Genomic DNA, 27,526 nt, shown 5'->3' with positions numbered 1-27,526 from the left:
CATGACTTTATATTCTATCTGATCGACAAACTACTTTTCCTGGTAATCATATCGTACAAAAATGAAAAGGATTTATTAATTAGCGAATTAATACTGAAAAATATTTCATATGAAATTATTTCTAGCGATAAATTCGAGCTCTGAGTATTGGTGAATCGTTTATATTCACATAAATTTCGACTATGAAAATTGAATCTTGTGTATCTAATTAAACAAATTAAATGTCTGTCAAATTGTAAATTCCATCGTGCGAGTTGTGATTTTCGCTTGGCGGGAAACGATTGAATAAGATTGATATGCCATTTCCAAGCAAGGTATATTGCAGAATGTAGGTTACATTGAAATCGAGCATTCTATTTACATTGCTCTGATCTACGCTTAAAGTCACGAAATGTTGACAACGACGACAATTTCTTCGCGACGCAATTTACATTAATTCCGCGATTATCGAGAGGCAAACGGATTATCATCATTCGCGGTGCGGACAAATATATTAGGGATTGCCATGATATACATACACACATACATACACACGCACGCACACGCACATACATTGAATAAATAGCAAATATAGCATGATATAAATAACTCCTCTATTACTGCCATGAGTTATACATTCACGATAAATAATTTATCGCCTAAATAATTAGCGTCGCGTTTTTCGTATCCGCGTGCGAGATCAGGTTTTCACTCGCCGCCGAATGCGCAAATCTCTTGAGATGCAACTTTCACATCCCCGCGCATCTCGTAAAATTAATTTGGTCTTAATTTATATAATTTATAAATCGAATGGATCGTTACTTGTGATACGCTCGCGCGCACGTGGATCTAATTTTGTCCTCAACCCTTCGACGCTTCCTTCTTCGAGCGGATTAAGAAGGGCTGCATTTATCCCGCTCGTACATAGATACTAATTGGCCCGAAGCCGCGTCGTATCTTCAATTACACTCGTATGTTTTTACGATCCGCCTGCATGTCTTGCACCTCACGTAACAGCAATTGATGTACTTGCAGTCGCATCTCTCCAGGATGTTCTCGGTCCTGGTAACGTAACCGCGTCCACAGCAAAGATATTCGCAGCCCTCGTAACCGGAACTGCTGCCATTACATTGTCTGTGAAATTTTTTCTTATTTTTTATAATTGTTGTTAACAGATATATAATTTAGAAACATTAATTTTTATAAATTACTAGTTTTCCTTTTAATAATAAATTATGAATAAATCAAATATATATAATATAAATTTAATATTAATAAAGAATAACCTGATGATTACGGAAAGATAAAATCTGAAAAATAATTGTATTATTATACGTGATCCATACGTGATCCAACATTTTTTATCTTGAATTTTTTATATTATACTTTTTTATTCTAATTAATATAAAACAGTTTTAAAAAATTAGGATAGACTGCTATGTGCACACACAACTAAAAAGAAGTTCGTAGCAAAGTAGGTATATGTAAAATAAGATCTTATTTAAATTACTTTTCAGTATAGCAGTAATTAATTATTTTTTTATTATCTGCACAATTATTTATTAATATAATCGCATTTACTGGATATTACATGAACGGATTAGAAGTATTATAGATTATTCAGCCTATGATTTATAATAGTTTCTTAAAAATGATTTATAATAATCCGTAGAGAAGAGAAGAGAAAACTATATAATTTTAATCATTAAAATTGCCTCCGGTTATTTCATTAAAATTTCTCAGAGTTTATTATTAATCGATTCACATGATGTCAGCCTGATATGCTGTAAGATGTAAAGATGTTCGGTTTACGTAGACGAGACTACCCGTGTAGATTACGCGGATATGCGTGGTGTTAAGAAAAAAGAATCTCGAAAAATCTCTTTCGTCGTACATGGAACGATCGAAGGCGTCTCGTGATAAATATTCGCCACGCCTATTTTGTATAATTATACGCGGGCTTATAATTATTGGGTTGTAAGCTGTAAACCGGCGAGGCGAGTCAGTGGTGCCCAAAGAATCTGACATTAAATATTAGTTATGGCGAATGAAATATCGGCGAAACAAAAACGAGTCGGATTAGTTTAGCTTTTAGCTCACGAATCAACTCGAAAATTATCGGATTTCGTTTTGTATTTCTTTTAAGAATGAGAGAAACTTTTCGCGCATCACGGAAACGTGTAATGAGCTGCATTGCTGATAAATCTCGCCACAAAACTGATACGTGAAATCGCGTTTACATGAAAAGAAACTAATATCCGAGAGTTTATAGATAGGCTAAGATATATTGACCAAGCTTACTGATCACTTATTGAACTGTATACACTATATAAAAATGATATTAAACTATATATGAAGTCCAAAGGATACGTTAGTTCATTTCTCATAAAATTATCGTCAAAAGAAAAAGATTATTTTACGTTAATTGAATCCAATTTTTACCTTCATCTTTTAACACACGCTTTATTTAAAATCAGGAAATACAAATACTTTATAATTTTATTATTTATAGGACTATATACACACAAAATTTTTTATCTTATATTTTTATAATATAAAAATCGCGTTCTTTATATGAATGAAATAATGGTAATTAGAATTAAATATACAACGGGAAAATAAGTCATTATAATCTTTATAGCAGGAAAATATCGTGATCCGATATGTAATTTATATTAACATTCTTTCGTTTTTCGTGTGTAAAGCACAAATAATAAGAGATTTATGGATCGAGTGAAACGAGACAAAGAATAGCACGCATCCGGTGTTTCCTGTGCCTTACAGAACCAGTCATCATTCTTGGAATGCCGTGGGTGATCTTAATTCACGCGGAGCAAAGCGTAGATAATTTGGAATGAAGAACCATCTTCACCGTTACCGGAAAATCCGTAGCAAATGCAATCATCGTATATTGCAAAAAACCGCCCTTCTCGCTAGACCGGATGCGACTTGCATCTTTCTTTCATGATCATGATGAATTAGCCAATATTCCTTATGCATGATTATTCAAACAGATTTCTACATGTAATAACCTTGTTTAGGAACATTTTATATAGTTTTTTACAGTTATATACGTAGTATTTAAATAATTTAAAAATAATTTAAAAATATATTAAATGATATTTACGATTTGATATCCAATTTAACGTGAAGACGTCCCGTATATTGTATATTTAATTCGTTCCATGTTTATTAAATAATCCATGACTAAAGGATGATGTGTGTGTCGGGGAAACCCTACTCTGCACAACAGCTTTTCAAGAGGTCGTAAAGTACCGTCGTTAAAAGCACTCTTCGAACAGTAGCGTTAGCTCGCGAAACGACACGTAGCGAAAATTAACGTTAGCACCTTTCGTAAAAAACCGGAAACAAGACTGTGAATGGATAGTCGTAACGGTATTCGGCGTCGTAAAACAGGCGTATTTATTCGATTTCGAAAACAGGTTCGGACCCAGCATCGTCACCGTCGAGATGATAGGACGCCCTATCTCTGAGACGTCTTTTCTCGTTCTCGCGTAATTACCGCGTTCACATAAATAATAAGACTCTGACTCTAGCTAATGCCGAAGATAACTAAGATCGAAACGGAGAAATTCGTTACGTGAGGCTAAGAATTTTATGTCTTCCGGAGACGGTAAGGAATGAATAGAATAGACGAAATATCTTATTAGTATCTGTGTGTGTGTGTGTGTGTGTGTGTGTGTGTGTGTGTGTGTGTGTGTGTGTGTGTGTGTGTGTGTGTGTGCGTGTGATACGACTCGACACTTTCGATTGATACAACACGATTTAAAATCTGATTTTAAATTCAAAATAATTAAATTTTTAATAAGAAAAAAGAAAACTTGTGCACCGTTTATTACAGCGCTCAGTTCTTAATTAGCCTGCTGAATATTTCATGTGAGAACCTCCTATTTTATTTGAATCATTTTTTTAATTGGAACAATTTCCGGTTAGATAAATTAACAATTTTTATATGATTTACGTTTTATATTTAAAGCAAATAATAATAACATAAAAGGAAGAATGGAGAGGCTAAAATAAAACTAATTATCGCGACAACATTTGAACCAACTTTTCATGAAAATAACTCGAGGGGGCTAGCAAGTAAAATGATGTTTCGAGAAATCTTTTCATTGGAAATATTATTTTAAATAATGATTTTTAAAATACTTTGATTGAAAAGATAGGTATAAGCTAAAAAAAGAAACCGCGAGTCACAGCAGTGACCGGAGCATGCCTCATAAGAGCCACGTTATGACGGTGCTAATGGTCTTTCGTCGCACTTTTATACACCGTCAGCTCATAACCCGGATTACAAGCTAGGAAAGTGCATGCGATAAAATCACACGAGCTCGCTATCAGCGATAGTGCCTTTTCGCAAACCAAAATTACGCATTAACGAAATTCCGTAAGAAAAATCATAGAGAGTATTTCAATATTTTAATATTTCAATTTAAATATTTTTTTATCGTTCAATCAAACACATTGAGAATTCATTACCGAAGACTATAATTAGACTCATTACCTTCTGCTTCTCAAATGTATTTTCGAGAGAAGTTAATGACCTATCGCGAAAATGACTACTATATACGGCCGAGAAAGGAAGGAGGATCTCTAGCCTGCGGCTACCGAAAAAAGTGGATCGGCTGCAGTCTTCATATCTTTCTTCATGCCTGCCCTTCACTTTGGTAGCTCCATGAAGCCCCACCATGGTATACTTTTTTCTACCTGCCTTCGTTCGCGCTTTTTTTAATTGAGAAACGAGAAAGAGCAAGAGAAAGGTCTTTACAGCATTAACATTAATGCTAGATTCTTCTGGTGCACACTCTTTTTTAATCGCTCGTTTTCAAAGCTCGACAGCTTATTCGTGTTTAGATATTTTAAGAGAAAATAATTTTTGTTTTTGACATCTATACGCTACGTACATCAGATATATACATATATTTATTAACGAATACTTATATTTTTCACGATGTACATAATACAGCATAATATTAATTACGCGTGATTAATTAACATAATAATCGGCGGCAGAAAAAGTGAATTTATTTCCTTTCGTTAATGTGTGAACGGGAAAAAAATCATTTCGTGCAATAGAATTTTAATAAATGTTCCTCTTTCGTTTATGTTATCAGTCATATAAAATTGCGAAATTCGAGTCCTTTTACGCGATATCGCGGTCATATCGACAGACATTAAAATTTATAGTGCGCTTACGAAGTCGCAAGTAGACTAAATATTTTTAACGAGCCAACATTAAACCGATTTATGAACTCTAACGAGTTCTATTCTGAAAGTTAATCGTTTTAAAGAGGATAGCATCTCCATTACATGGAATTTCGAGACAATACGCAATCATCTTTCGTATTTCCTATTTTATGATAAGCTGGATAAAAATTAAGAAATTATTATCTTGAATATATAATATACTTATTGTCAGACACATTATAACTACACAGAGAGAATTTTCTCTTAGAATTCACCCTGAAAATCATGGTAATTGTGGGACAATATGGTAAGGAAAGAATTTTATGAAAATTTCTTTGATTAATATTTATTACAATAAAAATAATAATATCTATCACAATAAAATATAAAATATGTTTGATTAATTTTATTATGCAGTTTAGTAAAATATTAACCAAACATGTTTTATATTTTATTGTGATAGATATTATTTTTATTGTGATAAATATTAATCAGAAAAATTCTCAAAATTCTTTTCATACCATATTGTCCAACGATTACCATGATTTTTAGGGTAAATTCTAAGAGAAAATTCTCTCAGTGTATCTTTGATATTCTTTCATATGCATCTTTAAAAATCTCAGAGAGCTACTTAGATATCATGTTTGATGAGATTTATCCTATATAATTATTACCACTATACATGATCAGATACAACTTACACATTACATGAAATAATAACCCGTCTAACCTGCCGATCGTGCCGAGGCTGCCTCTCTTCTTATCCGGCAGACAGTAGTCCGGACTCTTGGTGGTGTACAGTAGATTGTCGTGATGATATAATGGCGGTAGTCTGCCACCGGATCTCGGTCTGACCTCAGCAGCGGTAGCGTATCTGCGAAGCAAACGACTTCCGGCGGCGGATGGTCCCGATGCGCCCAGACCGCGCCAGCAGGTACGCACGCTGCAGGATCCCGACACCCCGTGGCACTTGCATTCCAGCGTTAAGGATTGCTCCACCGCCTACGGGAAACATTAAATTATCAGTTGCTTTTTCGAGGAATTAAGCTTCATTAAGAATATCAATAATTTAAAATATCAATCTTATTCTTTGACTAATTTTATTTCGGCTTGAGGTATTTCTTTCTCAAGATATTTTAGTGATGCGAAACTTTGAAAATTCCTCGAAAGGAAAAAATAGCCGTATATTCTCTTTCTATACATTTTTATCCTTCCGCCAAACACTCACCCTTCGACCCGCCCTGTTATTATGCATATTGACAGCGTGCATGAACTTGGCGGTTGCACCGATGCCGAGCGGCGTCGCGCCCTGAAGAAACCGCTTCGCCATCCTCGAGGCGGATCTCACGTCGTCTCCGCAGCCGCCCCATTTAAAAGAATTTCTCACGGATAACGTGTCGAAAGAGACGGACATGGTGGTGAAAGACGAGGACGAGATAAGCGCCGAGGGTGAAGGCGGCTCTCTTCGTGGTGGAGTCGCGCAGGAACAAGCCGCGAGACTCCCTAAAGCGCATCCTCGTGCAAGTCGCCAAACTGCAGCAGCGGCCGACATTGCATAGACGAAGGCTTGCTCTCTCGTTCCTATAAAATAATAAAAGCACGCGTACCGGAAACGACTAATTTCCTTTTATAGCTAATGCACCGATGAACCGGTGCACTCTTTGCAAAAAGATAAAATTATATATCTATATCAAACATCGTTATTTATATGAAAAAAGTTTTACATACATTTGATAGAAACAATTTCTTCTCAAATATATATTCGCGTATTGTTAATGATTTATAAAATTGGTACCGCATTTATTAAATCAACACGCGTATTATAAAAATAATTATCAATGCAATATATGTATATAATAGTATTCAAATTTAAATTTCGATAATTTAATAATTGCATCCGGATCACATTTAATATATCTATGTGACAGTGTCGAATCAAATTTTATCATAATGTTCTGAAATTAAAAATTACATTTGTAGTCTTTCCTTCGTCAATTGAGATGATTGAAGAAAAGCCGATTACCGTACTGTCGGAAATGAAAAATACAACGACGAACATTACGTTCGCGTGGTCGTGATATATCTTTCATTGGCGCTTCTCGGTTTTCTCATTAACGGAAGATATCTCGATATCTCTCTGGGCACACTTTTATTTACAATATACTCATCGTGAAACGCGAGCGATTAATCCGACGGAGGCCGGTCACGAGGCAAGAGGATGAAGACCGAGGGAAACTACGGTTTGTTAATGATCGCTAATTGAGGCGCGCCTGCCAGGCGCTTCCTATTTACGTTGGAAATCTCTCAAAGGATATTCGATACGTTTCCACAGAATCTTCATCGACTTTCGCATCTCTCTCTTCCGCAAAATCACTGATTATAAATTTATTATACGTGAAATATTGATGCATAATAATACGACTACATAGTCTAATATATAATAATAATCTTTACATTGGCTGCGTTCAGCAGTAAAAAAAGCAGCATTACAATTTACTATTGTAAAATTCGTGAATCTGATTGGTGTATGCTCTTCGTCTTATTGTTAGATGAATCTAAGAGCATACACCAATTAGATTCACAAATTTTACAACAGTTGCAAAACTACTTTTTCTGCTGAACGCAGCCATTCTATATTGACATAAAAGATGTCAATGTTACGAGTAATATTAAAAGATTTTTACATGTTTCTTTTTTAATAATTTAAATTTTTTAATACATTAACTTCAAAATCATTAACTCTTAAAAAGGAGAAAAATCTAATATCCAATTTGTTTTTTTCGTTAGATTTTTGTATAATAAGAGAAGAGATTTAACAGAAGATATTCCTAAAGACACATAATAAATTTTTTTGCTATTATTATGTAAATTATTTTTTTAGTCATTATAATTTTTGGAAAAGATTGGATAGTTATATCTTTTCGTAATATCTTTAATCTTATTAAAATGTTTAAAAGATTTTTGAATAATGTGATACAAACCTGTAAGCAATTCGGGCGTGTAGTCAGGCGCGCGTTCGATGCTGCTACAATTCCATCTGCGATGTCGGAACGCCTGTTGGCATACTATAGACGTGTCTTTGGCGGCTTGCACTAAACTGGGCATCACATCCGGTGTAGCCCTGCAGGCTTTCGCTTGCTTCCTTTCCAACAGACCCGCGCTCTTCGCGCTGGTGCACGCCTCTCTGGTCCACGTATCCTGCGTGTCGCCAGTGCGACCGAGGCCGCTAAACACAATAATTTTCGAGATTTATCCCTTTCAATATGCAGCTATATAATTCAGAAAAATAATTGGTATGGCCGCGTTTATATTTTATTATTACATAAAATTGAATCTAAACACATCCGATTACAAGTGCGTATGTGTATGAGAAAATATCTCGTTGAAATTAAATTATAAAGTCAAAATTTTTAATTTGAAATGAAGATATTTATTAAAGATGTCTTTAATAAATTTATTATTAAGATTCTTTCTGCAAATATATTGCAACTTGTAATATATTATACAATGAAGATCCGCGATTGAGAATTCAACAATAGATGCTCTAAATAAGTTCTATCAAGAATCTCATTTCTCCCTTGTCCTTAACACTTTGGAACACGCGATCGTAGAATTCGGGGTGAAACATTCGGCATGTACGACTTTGTCGAACGGACGATCGTCGAAAGGCCGACAGCCGTGAGCGATCCACCTCTCCGGTCCCGGTACGACCCGCGTCGTGCCGTAAATCAGGGGGTGAATTTTGAAAATTATAGGGCGCGAGGCTGAAAAGGGTTCGCCTTTAAGCGCCGCGGGTTGAATGCCGCGCGGCTCTAAACCTCGGCTCGCAACGCGCGAGAGCGCACACGGGGGATAATAATTACGGACACCTGAAAGTCGAAATGACCCGTGCACGCGGTCGCCGTGCCGCGTCTAGACGTAACAACCCTGGGAATGGCCGGATCGCCAACCCCGTGTCACGGAGCCTACCCTTGAAATTACCCTATCAAAAGCCCGCGACTCTCTAATTCATTATTACCATCGTCGTCGCTGCCGCGTTGATGCTGCTGTTGCTGTAAGCTCGCGCCGACTTGCTCCTTTTCTCTCGATGACATTTCGGGATTTGCTGTGCACTCAATTCAGGAACCTAATTTCCACGTAAATGCTTGCGTGCATTCACATTGCCTTACAACCCACGCGAAAACGCGATACGTGCATAAAACTTGTAACATTCGCCTAAATATCATTAAACTTTCTGGGAGGATAATTTATTTTTTTCTTTTGTCTTCTCATTAATATCAAATGCAAATTTTTCATTTCGATATCTTTACATTTGTATCCTACATCGTCATGATATTTATTTTAAATAATATCGAATTTGCAGTTTTCTCTGAAATAAATATTTTCACTGTTTTTTTACATGAACACCGCGCGACAAAGTGCATAATGCTCGGCAAAAAACGAGAAATATTTTATAAGAATAGCAATAAAAGATTATATGTCTCTATATAGCATACCACGCGTGCATTCTTCGCACGCATGGCTCATTAAAGCCGTACGCATGAAGGGCGCCAAAGCTTCGCAATTCTCGAGTGCGCGTTTCGAATCTTTTGCGCGTTGGAAAAAGAAGAAACGAGACAGTGAAAACATTCTTATCCTTCATTCTTTCCTCTTGGAATGGTCGAGGAATTTTTACAAACTTTACGAACCATAAATACTCGATCCAAATTATCAGTTCATTAAAGCACCAAATTGATTACTTTGGCAATCTAAATATGTACTAATGAGAATCTTAATTCGCTGATAAAATAATAAATGTAGCATACCGTGTTTCATATTGTAATTTACTGAGGATTAATTACCGGCTTTATCTTAATCATAAATAAATGCAAAGTAAAAATCAAATCCAGCGAATATAAAATAAAAATTTAATCCAGCGAATGCAAAATAAAAATTTAATTTAATTGAGCTGTATGTGAATAGATTCGATCACCGATGTGGATTATAATTTGATCTTTTCCGCTATATTTTCCTTCTATAAATAAATATATTTAAACTATTTAAGTGTGATATAATTCTAATACAATCACACAATTTAAAAAAAAAAATTATAAATGTTTGTATATATGCGCAAAAGAGAAAGAAGAAATAGAAGACAATCTTTGTCACTTTTCTGTGTGATTAACAAATTTTTAATAGAACATATAATTATATATAAATTTTTACCTTGAGCAATATATGTTGACAGGTAACAATTTTATTTTAATATTTTTATTTGTATTTGTATTAGTATTTTATTATAACGCGTTCGAAAATGCCTGGATTTGAAGACAAAATTATTGCTAGTAAAGTTGTATATAATGCAATAATTAAATATTAAACTAACCACAAGAATGTATGTCTTTTTATGATTATTTATGCTATGATTAGAGCATGCTTTCTAACGACAGCATTTTGATCTTCTTGTCGGAAGTAATAACGAAATAATGATAAGCGACGGCTCAGGGGATAATTACTTGAAAATTAGAAAGCGTAACCAGATATTTTCGTCTAGATTCTATAATTATGATTTTAAACACATTTTAGGCGATATATGTTTTAATATATAACAAAGAGGTCTAGTTTTTGAAAATTATGTTATTGTTTTATTTATATATTTAGAAAATTATAATTTTTTTATTATTATTTTTTATGTATATGTTGAAAAATCATTCTTTACATTTGGCGGAAACATTTTCAACGCTCGATTTATCGACTTCTATTAGCAATTATAACGTGTTGTATATTAAACATTATCTAACATTTATCATATCGACAATCATAATAAATCGTATCAATACAATTGAGTATAACCAAAAGAGACCAAAAGTATAATCGATATATCACGCATATTCGAATTAGTTCCGCGTTGTTATGTATTTCATATCATGCAATAATTATCAAATGGACAATTATTTCAATAACCACGTAGCTTTAGCACAATATGCGAAATTCTGATATGTGATAAATATTTTATATATGAGATCAGTATAAAAATATACTCCATATTTTTTACTTATTTTTTTTCACCTTTTGATTAATTGTATTACAATTCAGTTGACATCCGATATGAGAATCTTTATTGCGAATATTCTTAGGCCCTTGGCATATTCTTTCTAGATCATAGATTTAGCTGTAATTAATTTTGAAGCCTGACAAGATAAATTGTCTTTCAATCGGAAAAACAAAATATCAAACGTAAAAAATATTTAATAAGCAATCGCGATGTACAGTTATGTACTTGCGTAAATAAAATACATAACAGGCTACTTGTATAACTAATTGTAAGTACAATTTTCAGCAGCCTTATGTATTGCTCAGCCCGCAGCTTTGCGCGTAAAGTAATTTATGAGTCGCTCTCTCAAGACGAATGCGTGACTACTTGCTATCGCGTGTCAGATAATTAATTATTAGCAGCAATACCCATCGGGCCAATCACGATGCTAAAGTAATAGTTTATTTCTAATTAATTTCGAGGATTGTGTTGTGCACACGATAATTAACATCGTAAATAACATTGGAATAACATTAGAATTTTGCAATATTAGATTCATCGTCCTATTTGATTGATTAGTGAATAAAGTAATATTGAACGATAAATACTCCATATAAGATATGAATAATTTATCTAACAAGGTAGATATCTTAGAATAATAAACTGAAGCTCGTTAGAGAAATATCTATGTAGATCTCGATGGGAATGTGAAATGTAACGGCCAGGATAGAAACAGGCAAAGTGATTTACGGAGTACTTTGCAATATGATAATTGTCCATTGTATAATGCAGCTAATAATTTACAAAATACAATGAATACCACGCACGCGCGTGAGTAACTTACGGCCAACTTATCTCTCGCCATTTCGTGATCGCGTTCGCATTGTTCAATAACTACCTTTGTTATGGGTAGCTCTAATGTTTCCTTCTTACTCTTTGACGTACATCTCGCCCTGCGGGATACTGAGTATAATGCTACTGACGAGCATCCATCGAAGCTACGCCTTTCGTTTTGCTTCTCGGGATTTCAAAACGGGATTTCGAAACGATTCAACGATAGAGATATTCACTTTCTTTCGCAAAAAAAATTTCCGTTACGTTGAAGAATACATTTTTTTTAGTTCCTACCTGAATTTTTTTAAATTGTTCCGGTTGGAATATACATATATCATTCATGTATTATTCCTACGAAATAATTATTTTAACGTAAAACGCGCATTAACCTTGTAACATGTAAAGAAAACTGGATACAAAATAATCTCTTATATAGAATTTCCATTTAGATGATCGCTATCATCCAGGAGAATAGTAATATTATCGTGTATATTACCATTTTACATAATTTGATTTGTATACCGCTAACCATTTCGTTTTACGCGCGAGAATCTCGTGACAGAAGGAAGTTCACGGGCATTTGTGGCAAACATTCTTATGAAAATGCACAGCAGTTTGTTCGAAAAAAAAGAAAGATCGCAATATATATTTCGAAACAGCGTATGGACCAGCTGTACTTTCGAAATTCATTTTGACTGGAAGAATCGTAAAGCGTAGTTTTTACGAGACCGATAATAGGCGGGCGCCTACGAGTTTGTCCGATCGGAGAGATTGAAGGAAAGAGGAGATTCACAAAGGCATATATGAAAAGACGAGAGAGGGAATAAAATTGGTTCGATTATCCTGAAATCACGAATGATCGGATATAACCGATTCACGCATATCAACTATTAATTAAAAAAGGGGGAATTTATGATGATACATTTATAATATTATCAATCTCGAGAGACAATATCTAAAAATTAAATTACATCTTAATTATCTTAATTATCTGCCCAACCAATCTTATCAACGGTATTTACTTTATTCTTAATAAATCTCGTGTAGAGTCGTGCTTTATTGATTAACGCAACTTGTTCCGCAATTAACGTCAATTTGTTTATAATCTCTTCGACGTTGGTGTTCCTCGAGTGACAAATTAACGAGACAAGCGAGAGTTAGAATCTCCTTGCGTAGGACGCGAGTTCAACTCTGCAGCGATATAATACCGCTGCTCTCCAACTCGCGTTAAGTAAGAATGCGTGATTTACGAGCGATGCATTGTAGAGATCGCCTCGTCAAGAATGATCTTATAAATAGCAACTCGCGTGTGATTCAGCGTGACCCTTCGGGCGTTTGTTGCGGGCGTTGCAAGTAAATTATTATAAATCGATCCTTGGCCTCGATTCTACGAAGATATCTACATGATCACGCTGAAAGAGCCACAGATTGCTCTCAGCGAGAATGTTATTCGCAACATCGTCTCGAAGTCATGAGCAACGATCTTCGATCTTTCAGACGATGATTAATAGATCCATCGACGCAGTCCAGGATAGATTACTATTTTTTTTAATCGTGAGAAGATTAGAAAATTGTACTTAAAAAATGACGTGCCTTGAGATAAGAATAATATTTGCATAAGAAACGAAATATTTATATTTCCAAAACTTAATTTTTTTTATCTCTATAAGCCTCCTTAATTTTCCATTACTGAAAAACAATTGCTTTATACTTTCAAGACACAAGTATCATTATATATACATACATACATATATATACTCTTCATTTAAATTCTACTATTTCCAAATAAAAAACTTTGCGCGGTAAATCTAGCGACACTCCTTAATGTAGAAAGATCAAACGTATTGCTATACCGGACGTCTTAAGACAACGCAGGATCGATGGCTGTTCGCCCCCGAAAAACAACAAAACCGAGAATTCGAATCACCCTTCGAAATTATCCGTCAATGTCGGCCGCAATAATTATAAACAAATGAATCGCGAGAAGACCTTTGTAAGCCTCGTTCCTGGGGCGAGTTTCTTGGAAAACGTCGCTTATAAATCACGATTTGTAGGCAACCCCTAATCTTCCACCCCCGGCGATCTTCGTGCCGCTCCCCGATCATCTTCCTTACGTATTTTCCCTCTCCCCTCATCGTATTCCCTCGTATTTCCAGTTTTGCACGCAAAAGCACCATCACTCCGCCATTCATCATCTACCGCCGCTCAACCTTCTCTCTGTTTCCGCTTTTTCCGCTCTCTTCCCCTTTAGCCTTTACCTCGCACCCTCCTTCGCAGACAATGAAATTCGCCACAAATCTCGCACGACAATTAAAGCATATCCAGAGGTCGAGAAACCCTCGAAAAAGAAGGTTAATCGACAATCAGCTACATCAGTCTTAAATGTTAACGAGACATCTTCGTGCATCATTTCAAATGAAAGGGATTATCCTTGGCGTAGGAATGATTGATAGAAATCAGAAAGTGATGAGAAATGACTTGCGAAACAATCTTAAGTAGAATGAAAAAATAAAGAAAAGACAAATAACTATTCTTCATAAAAATATTTTTGCGGTCTAATAATAATTCTTTGCTCTATTTATTTTAAAGTATTATTTTTTTCAATCTTTATGTATGATTACTTTATAATAAACGACAGTCCGAATCTAAAAGTTGGTCCGTCTAAAGATTCCCGAAGCTTCTAAAAAGTCTAAAGTAATATTACAAACAATTTGAAACAATTGGAGAAAGGGTGGGAGGGAGGGGGAGAGAGAGAGAGAGAGAGACATTCAAATATATATTTTTAATAAAAATAAAAATTCGTCGATAAAGTGATTAAAGTAGGCAATTTTTTGTATTAACACACAAAATCGTGATAAAAAATTAATATCTCTCTACCATCGTTATTGATAATTAAAAACGGCTTAAAAAATAAAAAACGCGATAAATTGAATGCGAGTTATCTCTAAAACTGGCCCTGGTAATCATCCTCCTTTGATGCGAAACATATTGGCCGGAATTACGAACGTAAAGCATCGCTGTTTATGCAGCCGATCAAAGCGACACCAACGATATCTTTATTCCTTATTCGAGTACGAAATTTATGTCGATTGCTTCTAAATCTCGCCATTGTCCGATCTCCTTGATCCAAGGAAAATAATGATCAAGATCGAGAGTAGGAGGCTACGTCTCCGGCTCGCGCTCTCGAGCGTTTCCCTCGGCCACTAATCTATTTGTTTCTCATTAACGGACCTACATTAATCTTCGAACTCGTTCGGAGCCACCGCGAGCGAACGTGAGAGCGCAAATGGAACTCGTTATTACGAGGGTTCGCTGATCATAGAGAGACTTTTCAGATATCTGTGCTTGATTCAACGATTGAAAAACGTTTACATACGATTGCATATATATTTTCGCGGTTTGCTACTACAATTATATGATTCAATATTTATTTCTTTTTGACTAATTTTTTACATAGCAGAAGTTATAAATCTCTACACAATTTATTAATAAATATATATTTAAATAACATATCGATTATTTATATTTTACATATCTTTAAAACTAAGGTCTATTTTTACATTATTTAGGAAAATTTTATTTTACTTTATTTTTAAAACTTAGATTTCGACTTTTGTGTATGTAACAGAGGAAATTAAATTGAAATAAAAAATAACAATAAATAATCTGAATTCGAAATAAATATTTAATCAAGTGGCGACTATTTTCATTTAAAAAAATTGATTGGAGATTATTCTTACGTAATAAGATGAGTTTCCCCCATTTCAGTTGCGCTAATCCGATTGACATTTCGGAGTTCGCGAATGTCGAGACATATAATGCAAAGACTGATTCTAATTTATTATAAGATGAATTATGTAGGGACGCGAAATACACAAAATACAAAAAATTAAGTAATATATTTATATAATAATATATTCAAGATAAACTAGTACTCACAGCCATTTTATACATCTGCCATCTTGAACCACCAACACGAGCAGCAGAAGCCAGACTTTAGCACCGCTTAGCTTCTTTATCCGCATTTTTTCCCGTTTAGCATTCTAAAAGATTAACATCGTCCAGGAATGCTGCGAAGACGATTTTATCCGCGTCTTCAAAGATCTCCAGCCATCCCTCGATGTTGCGTGAATCGCTTCGCGAAGATTTGAGATCTCTTCATCGCGTTCATTTTTCAATTTGTCGCTATTAAAAAAATCGCGATATTTTTCTTTCTTTGTGAAAACAAAATGATTTCAAGAACTGTCTTTAATGCATATTGAAAAGTTTCTTTTTTTATTTCCTTCATAGCATCCTTGTTGAAATCGTTGATCCTGTATGTAACAATATTTTTATGTATTTAGCATCGCATTTGATCATTAACTGAATTAACTTTTTGCAAAATAATTTAATAATAAAATAATATCGAATCCAATTATTATTAATATCTTTCAAATATTATTCCGCTGAACACAGTGACATTTTGCAAATATTATTTAAAAAATTTTCGCTATAAATTAGAGTTTTCTATTGATTTATGGAGAAGGAAATTTGTGAATTATATATATTTTTAATTTAATTAATAATAATTAAAAACAAAATATATGCAAAAAGGCTTAATTTTTTCAAGAAAATGTTTGTCAAAAATTATCTTACAAAGTTGTAAATTACATATTAGATATGGAACCAAATGATAAAAACTGATAAATCCTTGCTGCAGAAACAGCACCAATTCTTATATCGAATTTTAAATTTATTTACCGATGAAAATGTAATTAATCATAACTTAATGCACTTTTCCAAAGTCAAAAATTATTAATTCCCGCGATCAAACTGTGTATTAAACGATTCACGTTTTTAATATCTAACAATCCTTAACATTTCACTGATCAATGAAATCATCTTCATAGACTTTCGAACGACGCGATTGACAGCAAATTAAAAGACGAGGCGAGAGGCCACGCGCAAAAGACGCACACAGATACCGGGCATCACTTTCGTTAAAATCGCGAGTGAAAAACGCATCGACAGTACGTCTGAGGATCCTTCAGGATCTGCGACGATTTCGGCAAACTTTCTCGTGCACCGTGCGTCCGGCTCGGCAGGGAGTCTGCGTGCTTACAGGTGTCCGTCGGAGCAGTCCCGCAGGATTTGCTAGTCGGTGGTGGTGGTGGAGTCCTCCTACTCTACTTCACTTCCTCCTACTTTGCCTCCTACTTGAGTCTCCTCTTTCCTCGATATACGAGGAGTCCGGTGATCGACACGGGGATGCCGCCGAAAGAACAAGAAAAGCAATTATTGTTGTTGACCCCTCCTAGAACCGAATATTATTTTTGCTTTTTCTTCGTGATAAACAAATGTGTAAAATCTCCCTTATACTTTGCAACTTTATATATGAATAAAATCAAGAGATTGTGATTTGACAAATATATACTTTACAATATACAAATATACATACGTATATACTTAATAACTATACAAAATAATTGAGATTTTAGAAATTTCGGGAATTTGGAAACTCAAAAATTGCTTCTTTATTCCATTTTAAATGATTTTGACACAAGCATATTACTAGAAAGAATGTTACTTAATTCTGGAGGAAATATTAACTTCAAGTTTTCATTGATCAAAAAATTACACATAAGAAAGAAAGAATTGCAAAGGAAATAAATATTTCATGGACTTCTCTAATTCATCTAGCTGAAAATATTATTTCCATGAGAATCTCATGCACACACAATAATAATCTTTCCAACATGAATTAAAAAGATTTAAATTATTTATCGGCACACAAATTATTTGTGTTTTTCAATCACTAATTAATTTCAACACACTACGCTTTCCTAGAGTTCGGTTCTACCGAAAATTATACACCTCGCATAACGAGGAATATCCTAAAAAAAGAAAAGAAAGCCCAGACCACCTTCGCCGGAATGATTTTAACGAGCAGGCGGTATCTTTGTGATCATTTGTTTTACTACAAGGCGGAGCCAAAACAATTTATCCTTGACTTTACCATTTAAAGATTGGTAAGCATTGGTGCTATCTTACTCCGATTCATCAATCGAATTCGAGTATCGATCTCGAATACGGGAAGAGCCCCTTCTCTGTTTCTGCTTTTTGATTCAACTTGATTATACTTAATTTTGACATGATTTATTTAATACTGCATTTTTGGAATTGAGATATTTTTCAGCAGATTTTATTTGCAAAATAACATATATTGTTTTATAATAATTAAATGATTTGTTAACTTTTAACAAATTATTTAATTATTACTCAATTTTAATTACTGAATTATTATCGAACAATAATCGTAAATGGACTTATTTTTTATTCTATTGTATAGCGCTCATAAATAAATATCCAAATTTATAATTTTAAGCGTATGTCTTCTGTTCTTTGGATACACATTTTCTTTCTCAAATTTGTACGCACATATTATTTCGATCAGACAAATCAACAGCGTGCAATTAACAACCAAAATTCGTCGAGTGCATCAATTAGAAGAACTCATAAGTCCTTTGCCCCGTGCTAATTACCGCGCCAATTTTGTCCATGGTGCCGATCGTTCGTCTTCCTTCCTGCTCTTCTTAGACTGGTACTTCGGCCGACCCTTCCGCTGCCCCGTTGCCATCAATAAATAATCCTCCGTCAGACGTTCATTACGTCGTTAAGTTTCGGCTCGAACTTATATCCACCGTTCCTCCGCACGCGGAACCCAACAAGCGAGTTCGCCCGCAGCGATATAAATCTGGAAATATCACATGCCGCGTAAAAAGATCGCGAAAGCCCCAGTTAATAAAGCTACCGATATTAGTACAGATGAACAGTGAAAAGTGAATTTGCCTCGATCAGAGATTGTCTGACTTTTGACAGAAAAATTATAACAAATGACAGAAATTGAAGTACTCATTTGAGAGGATTAAGGATGAAAAAATTGCAATAAATACACTCCACAAAATCTTCAAGTTTCTTATTGATTGTGGATGACAAATATATGTACAATATATCTATTATTTAAGGATTAAATTCAAATACATAAGAAAGATATTATATATTTTATTATAATTGCAATTGTTGTAATTATAAAAATTATATAACAGTAAATAATTATATGTATAAATAAATATGCACAGTTGGAAAATTTGTGTTTTCTTGTTAAAAACGGTCCCCGTTAAAATTTTTGTATTAAATATTTAACACATTCATGTGTTAATTTAACATATTGCTGTTATGTTAATTGGACTCAAATGTTAAATTATTAAAACAACCAAAAAAAGTGTAAAAATAACACAATATATATCTATTTTTAATTTTACACAATAAATATGTTCCGTATTATTAGTGACAAGATTTATCTGTTAAAATTTACAGAAAAAAAATGTTAATTTTACTTTATAATATAAGTGGGGGTGATAAAATGTAAAGTTAACAATTTTTTTAGTTAATTTTTACATTAAAACTATGTTAATTTTACACAAAATTTATTTTAAGTTTATTTGAAGGTTGCATTTATTTTATGTTAAAATATTAACACAATATTCGTGTCACCATTTAACATATCCGTATTATGTTAAATTAACACAAAAATTTCTGTGGACCGTTTGGGACAAGTGATATTTGTTAAATTTAACACAAATTTTTCAACTGTGTGGTTAAAGTATACTATATATTCTTTTTTATATTCTTTTTCAAGGATTACCGCCAATTCCCCATATATACATTGATATTGCGATACGAATGTCTGAATTATTCTGTCTAATTATAAAATAAGTTAATTAATGCAAACACACGACAAACAAATGACAAATGTCATTTCTTGACTTAAAGCTTATTCAGAATTAAAGATTAAGAATAACCGAAAAAATTAACTGACAAGTGGCACAAGTGATAGATCACTTTTACAAGCCTCGAAAATACACAAATGTACATCAAGTAATTACCGGTGATATTGCAAAAGTACATATTCTGAGATTTCTCGCCACGGGCGATCCTTGCATGCAATAACATGGAACACGAAAGTAGGAATATCTCTTTGTTTATATCTCTCGATTTGCGGAATGAATGGTACATTAACTTATACTTGCTTTGCGGTTTGCGCAATGCGTTTATACCTCATTAATTTAAGAAACAGGCAAATGGACAAGTGAATGCAACACGCGAAAGTTAAATCTGTAAGAATTTAACGCGCAACCGTATTATGCACGCCATCAATTCTGTTCCATTTTTTACCGTTATTAACATTGTCTAATTATCTTCTCGCGATCTCAAGTCTTCAACCTCTCTCTTTATTTTTCTTGATTTTATCACGATATACTTTATATATTTTCCTGCGAGCGAAATCGTTTCTCTTATAGGAAAGAACATTCACTCTCTATATACGAATGGTGAAAAGTAAATTGTGATAAGAGATTAACATTTATCTTATTTTCTCTTCTGATTTCTACATTTAAAAATTTTTAAATTGTAGAAAATAGATATTAATTATAATAATAATACATTTTGATACTATATATTAAAACACATAATCAGTAAGGATGGTCAAGTATACGTAATCAGATCGATATATTATGAGTTAGAGACACGAAAAATTATGATGCGACATTAATATCAGAAATAAATGCGTTAAAGGCATAGCTTTATTAGCGGAAAAAAAAGAAAGATTGAGAGTATGAGAGAGAGGGGCTCCTTCGTTTTAGATTATTTCCCGGCATTATTCGCCGAAGAAGACATCGGCCATAAAAAAGGAACAAGCAAATCTGGCAACAGCTGCTTCGCTATTAAAAGCGACTTAAACTCCAAACCCTCTGCGATCGTAGAAGATGCCTTCCCTGCCCGTCACCCACTGTCTCTCTATTTCTCATCCACTCCCTTTTGCTTCTTTTTGTTCCTCTTGCTTTCTTCCTTGTCATCATACCATCCCTTTCTCGTGATTACGCACAAACAAAGCGTAAAGCCACACGTACGCGTATATACGCGCCTACGATTTCTTGCCTGTAAATAAGCGAATTGCTAAATGAGCCGTAAAGCCGCGCCTCAGGAATATAAAAGAAGAAACAAAAGAAGCCTCGCTGGCCCTAGATTAGAATTTAGAGCCGGCATCCCTTGGTTCGAAAGCGCTGCGGGCTTGTGAAGAACGGCAGTAAAGAATGTTTAACAAGAATGGCCGTTTTCGAAATATTAAACGCGAGATGAGAAATGGACCGTATCATAAAGTAAAGGGATGCACGTAGGAGGGGGACCGATTATATTTACTGTTCCTCTTTTTAGACATCTCGCAATAATTCTCGCGATTCGAAGAAATTAATTAAGAAACGTGTTCTTCGTTTCTTCCTCTCTCTATTAATTATTCGGTATAAAAGATTTTTACGCGAATCGAATGGTCTGAACTATCTAAAGTGGAGGTCTTCGTAGAGAAAACTTTTATGCGATTGTATTTCAAATTATTGTTTTATTTAAAAATAAAAAGTAACACGTAGAATAATTATTGTTGTATAAATAATAATTAGTAATAGAAATATAAGATAGAAAAGTTCACAGTACTTAGTAGATTCATCGTCAAAGTGGACGTCGCGAAAGTTTAAAACTGTCTATTTGCATGAGACACGATTAATTAATACGATACCGGTAATTAAATAGATATCAACCTTCTCAGCGCACAACGGCGTCCCATCTGCATAATCTCTATACAATAACGTCTGTGAAAAGAAGAGTTTTGTCCCACCAACGATAAACTTTTTGCCACCCTTCTACACCCTACGGTCAACACCCGCTACGCCGTTAATAAAGATATATAGGGTGATTCGCAACTAGCATATGAAACGTTAAGATTACAATCTTTATTTAAATCTGGCACAAAAATGCTCACAAAACAAATGGAGATATTAATTAAAAATAAAAATATAAACTTATACGAATTTAAAAACCCTTTACGTAAACCTACTACTCTAACAGAATTCTAAATTTTATTTGATTCTAAATTCAATAAAATATTCACGAATTTTTAATAATAATTAATAATTACAATAAATTGTATCACAATAATTCTTTCATGAGAATTTCTGTTTTTAACGAGGAATCTATTTTTAATCTTTCATACGACAGTTTTGAATCACCGTATATACAAAGTAAAGTGCAATGGCAGTAATTTTTCAAGAATACTTGCATTTTCGTCATTAATAAAAAATGGAGATGATTTTCTCTATTTATTTAAATCGTATTAAAATTGTATTAAATGTATTTAAAAGTGGTCAAAATTTGAATTTATCAAATTTGTACTCTAATAAAAACTATATTAGCTATTTATTACAATACCTATAATAATAAATAAGTACGCACAATTAAGCGTAATTATTGAAAAGTTATTAGTACAAAGTATGTTCTGGTCTCCCTTTTTTCTCTGTTATATTTTCAAGATGATCAGCACTTTACCACTTTATAATCCAAAACGAATAAAACGTCATTACAACATGACTTCATTCATCGTGAAATGCATTTCACTGATCGACTGATAGTCGTCCGGCAACCAGGGCATCCAAGTGTCATTAAAGTTACGCGGAAAGCCAGCCGGATCGACGGGTGCGTTCGTCTGGTTCATGAGGACCGATTTATAGCGATCGATGAACATGTTCAATCTCTCCACGTCCTGCAAATGGAACGAAATGAATTCTTGAATTATCTCTACTATCGCTTCCATTTCATCAGTACCGACGTTTACATATAATAATAATTCGCACGAGTCATTTTTTTTCATTGCAATCGTAAAATCATAGATATTGTGGATACACATTTTACTGGCACACTTAATTTAATAGCCATTATTATCTTAATGAAATATTATTGACCTAGTTAACTAAAGTCATGAGATTTTAGAATTCATTTATATATTTAGAAGAAATTATTAATTTTTCGTTACTTATTGAAATGTAACATTTTATAAGTAATTTATTTTTACGTTTTTAATTGCTGAGAATATAAAAATGCTCATTTATAAATATATAAATATATATTTATTTCCAATCTTAATTTAATGTCACCTTAGGATATTTCGTGGAGAGGTCTGTAGTTTCGCAAGGATCCTCATAGACATTGAACAAACAGGTGCGATTCGTACAATTGGAGAAATTCGTAAAATTCTTGCAAACTATTGTGGCCTCTTTTCGCAACTGCATTATTTTATTTGCATTTAACACAAAAGTCGAAATACTCGCGATAGCTGACGCAGCTGATGATGCTAGTACGTTCGTTGTATTGTACTTAGGATACAATGGGTTGTTACCGCTATAATTATAATAATTCTGATACTCCGAGTTATCTATATATTAGAAAGAAATACATTATAAAACAAAAAGGCTCTGAAAATGTTAATATAATTATATTTTTCATATCATTTTTATGCTACGTTATATAATATTCATATTATCTAGATAAAATTGAAACCTAAACTTGGCAAAAAGATATGCATGTTGAGAGGGAGAGTTATTCAAAATTAAATTATGATAAATAATATGAAACATGAAGAAAAATATTTATGTAATATTACTAACACGTACCTCTAACAAGTTTATAATGTCCTATTAATGCTGCTGCGCTATTTTCCTTCTCGTCAATATTTATAAGAACTGATTTTCGTTTGCCATCTCTCGCGCTCTTGAGTGCAGACCATTGATCAATGCCATCCAATTGTTTCAGATCATTCGGATTACCGCCAGCCGCGGAATATAATGTTGGCAACCAATCGGTAATATGAAATAATTGAGTAGAAACTCTCGACAGATGATCAATCAAGGGTGAGTAGATGCATGCTGCGCCGCGAATGCCGCCTTCGAAAAGACTGAATTTCAACTACAAGTGAATCAATCTTTTCAATTCAATGATATAAATCTTCTTCCTGTCGTATTTTTTATCTATTTATTTTTGCAAGCTGTCTCCGCTGACTTATATCGGTTTCATTTATTAAGCGAAAATCATGTGCGAATATAAATCAAACATAAAATTATAGTCTCAGTACATTTATAAAAAACACTGCGTTTACCCCTCTAAGTGGATAATTGGATCCGTAATTCTGCAACATTCCTTCAGTTTGCGCTCCATTGTCAGTCATGAAAATAATAATCGAGTTTTTCAACATATCTGCTGTCCTCAGAGCATCGATTACCCGACCGACTGATTCATCTAACGTGGTAACGACACCTAAAGACAAATGTTTATAATTTCAAACGTTATATAAAATCAAATCATTAGTCATCAGAAAAAACGCGAACAATACTGTAACCAACATTATTATTACAGTTAAAGTAAAACTAAATCAAAATAACATATAACATAATTTTAAAAACAAAGCTTCCTCTATGAGGAAGCAAAAATTTTATTGGATAGTTTGAATTAATAGAATTAATTGATAAATTATCTTAAAAGGAATTATTTAAAAATTGTAAATTACATTTAAAAATTACATTTAAATAAACGTAAAAGAAAGAGAAACATAACTTTCCATTTATTGCGTTTTGATTTGATTTTGATATGTTAACACGCGCAATACTTGTGATAATTGCAACTGAAGGAATATTACATACTTGCATATTTTTTTCTATTTATATCTTTGATGTAACCGAGAGTGGCATTTGTTTTTTCCCAATTGCGTACTTCCATGACCTCTTCGGCATTGCTAGAATGAGGCGCAAGATGTGCCAGTTGCAAATACAAAGGTTTCATAGGATTATGCGACGAAATAATATTTTCAGCCTCATCGGTTATAAGATCAGTCATATATTTGTGTTTGTATTCAATCGTGTGATTGTCACCCACAATACGATGCAAATCATAACCGAATTGTTTCTGTGAAGTAATTTTCTGTATTTATTCATAACGCGTGTGATGAAAAAATAACTATCGACTAATTAAATTTTTTTGGAAGTTGTGGTAAATAATAATTCTGTTATTGCTGCATTGTAGCACAATGCAGAAGAAATGTACATTAATGTATGATATTTTTAGCAAAATATTTCATAATATTTTATATAATAGCTTCTTCCTTAAATAATAACACAAGACTTACACTTTCGTAGAGTGTATGATTGAAATATTGGATATAACCGTTATAATATCCAACAAAAGTGTCAAAACCACGACGAGTAGGTCCGTAATTTCTTGTATAATAACCAACATGCCATTTTCCCACCAAATGAGTTGCATATCCGACTCTTCGAAGATACTCGGGTAGAAGAATATTATTCAAAGGTATACCGCGTGGTTCGGCTCCTCGCAAGGGATAGCCCTGCATACCTACATACATTTTAATTGAATTAAATTTTAATTAATTTCTTTTTATAAAATAGTTTTGAAACGCATTTTTGTGCTATAACATAAAACCATAGTCGTTACTTCAGAACAGAGTATAATAGATAGAATCAATAAATAAGATTAAAATAAATTCTGAATAAAAAAATATGAACGCGTTAACTTTCGCGAGAAAATCATCGCTAGATTGAAATATTAAGTTAAGATAATTTTGAGTATCTCTTCAACATATATACGTCAATAAGACGTGAATGATTTTCGAAAGTTTGCTGCAACATGCAATGAAATTCGCCGCGTTATTAAATGATATGATACGTGATACGTTATGATTAAATTACCCGTTCTTATGGGATATTTCCCGGTAAGAAAAGCTGTTCTCGATGGTGTGCATATCGGTAATACGTAATGTCGATTTAGTATCACGCCATTATATGCGAGAGCATCTATGTTCGGTGTAGGAATCTCATCGGCGCCGTGGAAGCTAACGTCGTTCCATCCCTTATAGTTATCACACAAAATATACAATAACAAACTATATTTTATAATTTAACATGTAATGATATAATTGTAATGTGTGTAATTTTTATTTCTGAGTCGTCTTTATTTTTTTCTAAATGACTACTATCTCTCATATAACATTACGAAATCTTAAAAAGAATTATTAATGCTAATGTGTGTAATAACTCGTTAGTCAACTTCATAAATAAGCAGATTAAATAGAGTATCGTATCATTTGATCTAACTACGTGCATTATATATTACAATATATAGAAACGTGTTTCGTTGAATCTGAATTTCAAAAAACCCCCAGTGAGAAATATAATCAGTTAAAAAGACGTCGAATCAATGACTTTTTAACCAAAGAGATCGGTTGATGTAGACATCTAAAATTTGGCCAATTAGATGTTTTTGTGTCCTTCAAATTTAATCTTTTTAAGACGTTTATGAAAAGACGTCTATTAGCCGTTTATAAGATGTTTAAAAAACATTTAAAAGACGTCTATTAGTAGCTTATTAGACTTTAGACGTTTATTTCGATAAGATAGAATATAAAAGTATTTAAAGTACACTCGGCAACGGAAGAATGCCTTAACAAATATATATATATATATGTATACATCGATATGTGCACGTAAATTCACTTGTTAAGGCATTCTTCCGTTGCCGAGTGTACTTTAAAAACTTTTATATTCTATCTTATCGAAATAAACGTTTAAAATACTTAAGTCTCTAATAAGCTACTAATAGACGTCTTTTAAACGTTTTTTAAACATCTTATATAAACGGCTAATAAACGTCTTTTCATAAACGTCTTAAAAAGGTTAAATTTGAAGGACACAAAAACATCTAATCGATATATATATATGTAAATTCATGATTATCTCATGATAAATTCATGATACGTAAATTCTCTGATGTTGAGTGTACCTTAAAATTTTATATTCTAAATTTTATATTTTATTGTAAAAGATACGAGATAAAATGAATAAATTATAAGCATGATGTTGGTTTTTCCACAAATATATTTCAATTATATTATGCAACTATATTTTTTCAATAAACGCGCTAAGTTATTATATTAAGAAAAATAATTACTTACAAGATCATCAGCGATGATAACGATGATGTTAGGTGGCTGCATAGAAATGTCATATTTCGAACCGAAATAGATGCATGCGATAGTCAAAATGATCACTCCAAATCCTACAAACAATCCTATTTTCTTCAAATTCATAGCTTTAAGTATTTTGTCAATTCACTGATGAAATCACCAAAATTAATCAAACTCACAAAAATATTACATTAAATTATCGATGATCGATGTTGCATATATGATAATACTTGTATATTAAAGCTAACGATTAATCAATTGATAAATACAATTCATCTACCTTAATATTCTACCTTAATAATTTATGTGTTTATTTAATTACGGCGAATCAAAATCTTGCAAAAAATCTAATGCCAAATAGTGAAGAATGTTATCTTCTTGTTCGATGACATATAGTTTAAGCACTTTTTTATCAGTAGTTTAAGCATTTTTTATCATAATTTTGCACTATCAGTATCTAGGATTATTTTTGATCTTATTATTCAACTATCGAATGATTGTCGGCGATAACCGTTCGAGTACACATCAGATTTGATACTGTAAGGTGTAAGACAGACATTGCTAAATTTATACGCTGACAGCGGTAGCATTCAGACGTT

The 27,526-nt window shown here is 33.2% G+C and overlaps 2 protein-coding genes across 8 annotated transcripts; both read right to left on the bottom strand.

Annotated features, from left to right (window-relative positions):
- Positions 1-18,654, bottom strand: LOC145936985 (protein Wnt-11b). 2 transcript variants are annotated; one of them, XM_083039707.1, is made up of 7 exons: positions 18,556-18,654; positions 16,775-17,327; positions 15,974-16,347; positions 8,169-8,413; positions 6,416-6,768; positions 5,918-6,189; positions 1-1,113 (listed from the first exon to the last, which is right to left on the bottom strand). In XM_083039707.1, the coding sequence occupies exons 3-7, from the start codon at positions 16,057-16,059 to the stop codon at positions 939-941; spliced, it is 1,131 nt and encodes a 376-aa protein (XP_082895833.1). In that variant the 5' UTR covers positions 16,060-16,347; positions 16,775-17,327; positions 18,556-18,654; the 3' UTR covers positions 1-938. The 2 variants fall into 2 exon arrangements, with proteins under 2 accessions (XP_082895833.1, XP_082895834.1); XM_083039708.1 differs by lacking the exon at positions 18,556-18,654 and having other exon boundaries at positions 16,775-17,428.
- On the bottom strand, positions 18,633-27,475 carry LOC145936984 (arylsulfatase B). 6 transcript variants are annotated; one of them, XM_083039701.1, is made up of 9 exons: positions 26,916-27,194; positions 25,654-25,813; positions 25,074-25,300; positions 24,592-24,853; positions 24,027-24,208; positions 23,569-23,860; positions 23,053-23,330; positions 22,448-22,661; positions 18,633-18,767 (listed from the first exon to the last, which is right to left on the bottom strand). In XM_083039701.1, exons 1-8 carry the CDS (start codon positions 27,048-27,050, stop codon positions 22,479-22,481), a joined length of 1,719 nt encoding a protein of 572 aa, XP_082895827.1. In that variant the 5' UTR covers positions 27,051-27,194; the 3' UTR covers positions 18,633-18,767; positions 22,448-22,478. The 6 variants fall into 6 exon arrangements, with proteins under 6 accessions (XP_082895827.1, XP_082895828.1, XP_082895830.1 ...); XM_083039702.1 differs by lacking the exon at positions 18,633-18,767 and adding an exon at positions 20,538-21,010; XM_083039704.1 differs by lacking the exon at positions 18,633-18,767 and adding an exon at positions 27,208-27,475 and having other exon boundaries at positions 21,448-22,661; positions 26,916-27,019.
- Between the last annotated feature and the right edge of the window lie 51 nt (positions 27,476-27,526).

Source organism: Prenolepis imparis, unplaced genomic scaffold, assembly GCF_030444845.1.
Source record: "Prenolepis imparis isolate NDT839.2.m4 unplaced genomic scaffold, iyPreImpa1.0 SCAF_6, whole genome shotgun sequence".
Taxonomy (NCBI): Eukaryota; Metazoa; Arthropoda; class Insecta; order Hymenoptera; family Formicidae; genus Prenolepis; species Prenolepis imparis.
Note: the sequence above shows the minus strand (reverse complement) of the source record. Positions and strands in the feature narration are given on the sequence as shown.

Coding starts and splice junctions, on each gene's coding strand:
- LOC145936984 (XM_083039701.1), bottom strand. CDS start 27,050: ATGAATTTGAAGAAAATAGGATTGTTTGTAGGATTTGGAGTGATCATT. Junction 24,209..24,591: donor AAATAGAAAAAAATATGCAA/GTATGTAATATT, acceptor ATTTGTCTTTAG/GTGTCGTTACCACGTTAGAT. Junction 23,331..23,568: donor ACATTATAAACTTGTTAGAG/GTACGTGTTAGT, acceptor TCTAATATATAG/ATAACTCGGAGTATCAGAAT.
- LOC145936985 (XM_083039707.1), bottom strand. CDS start 16,059: ATGCGGATAAAGAAGCTAAGCGGTGCTAAAGTCTGGCTTCTGCTGCTC. Junction 8,414..15,973: donor GGCAGATGTATAAAATGGCT/GTGAGTACTAGT, acceptor TATTGTGTTTAG/CGGCCTCGGTCGCACTGGCG. Junction 6,190..6,415: donor ATAACAGGGCGGGTCGAAGG/GTGAGTGTTTGG, acceptor TGTTTCCCGTAG/GCGGTGGAGCAATCCTTAAC.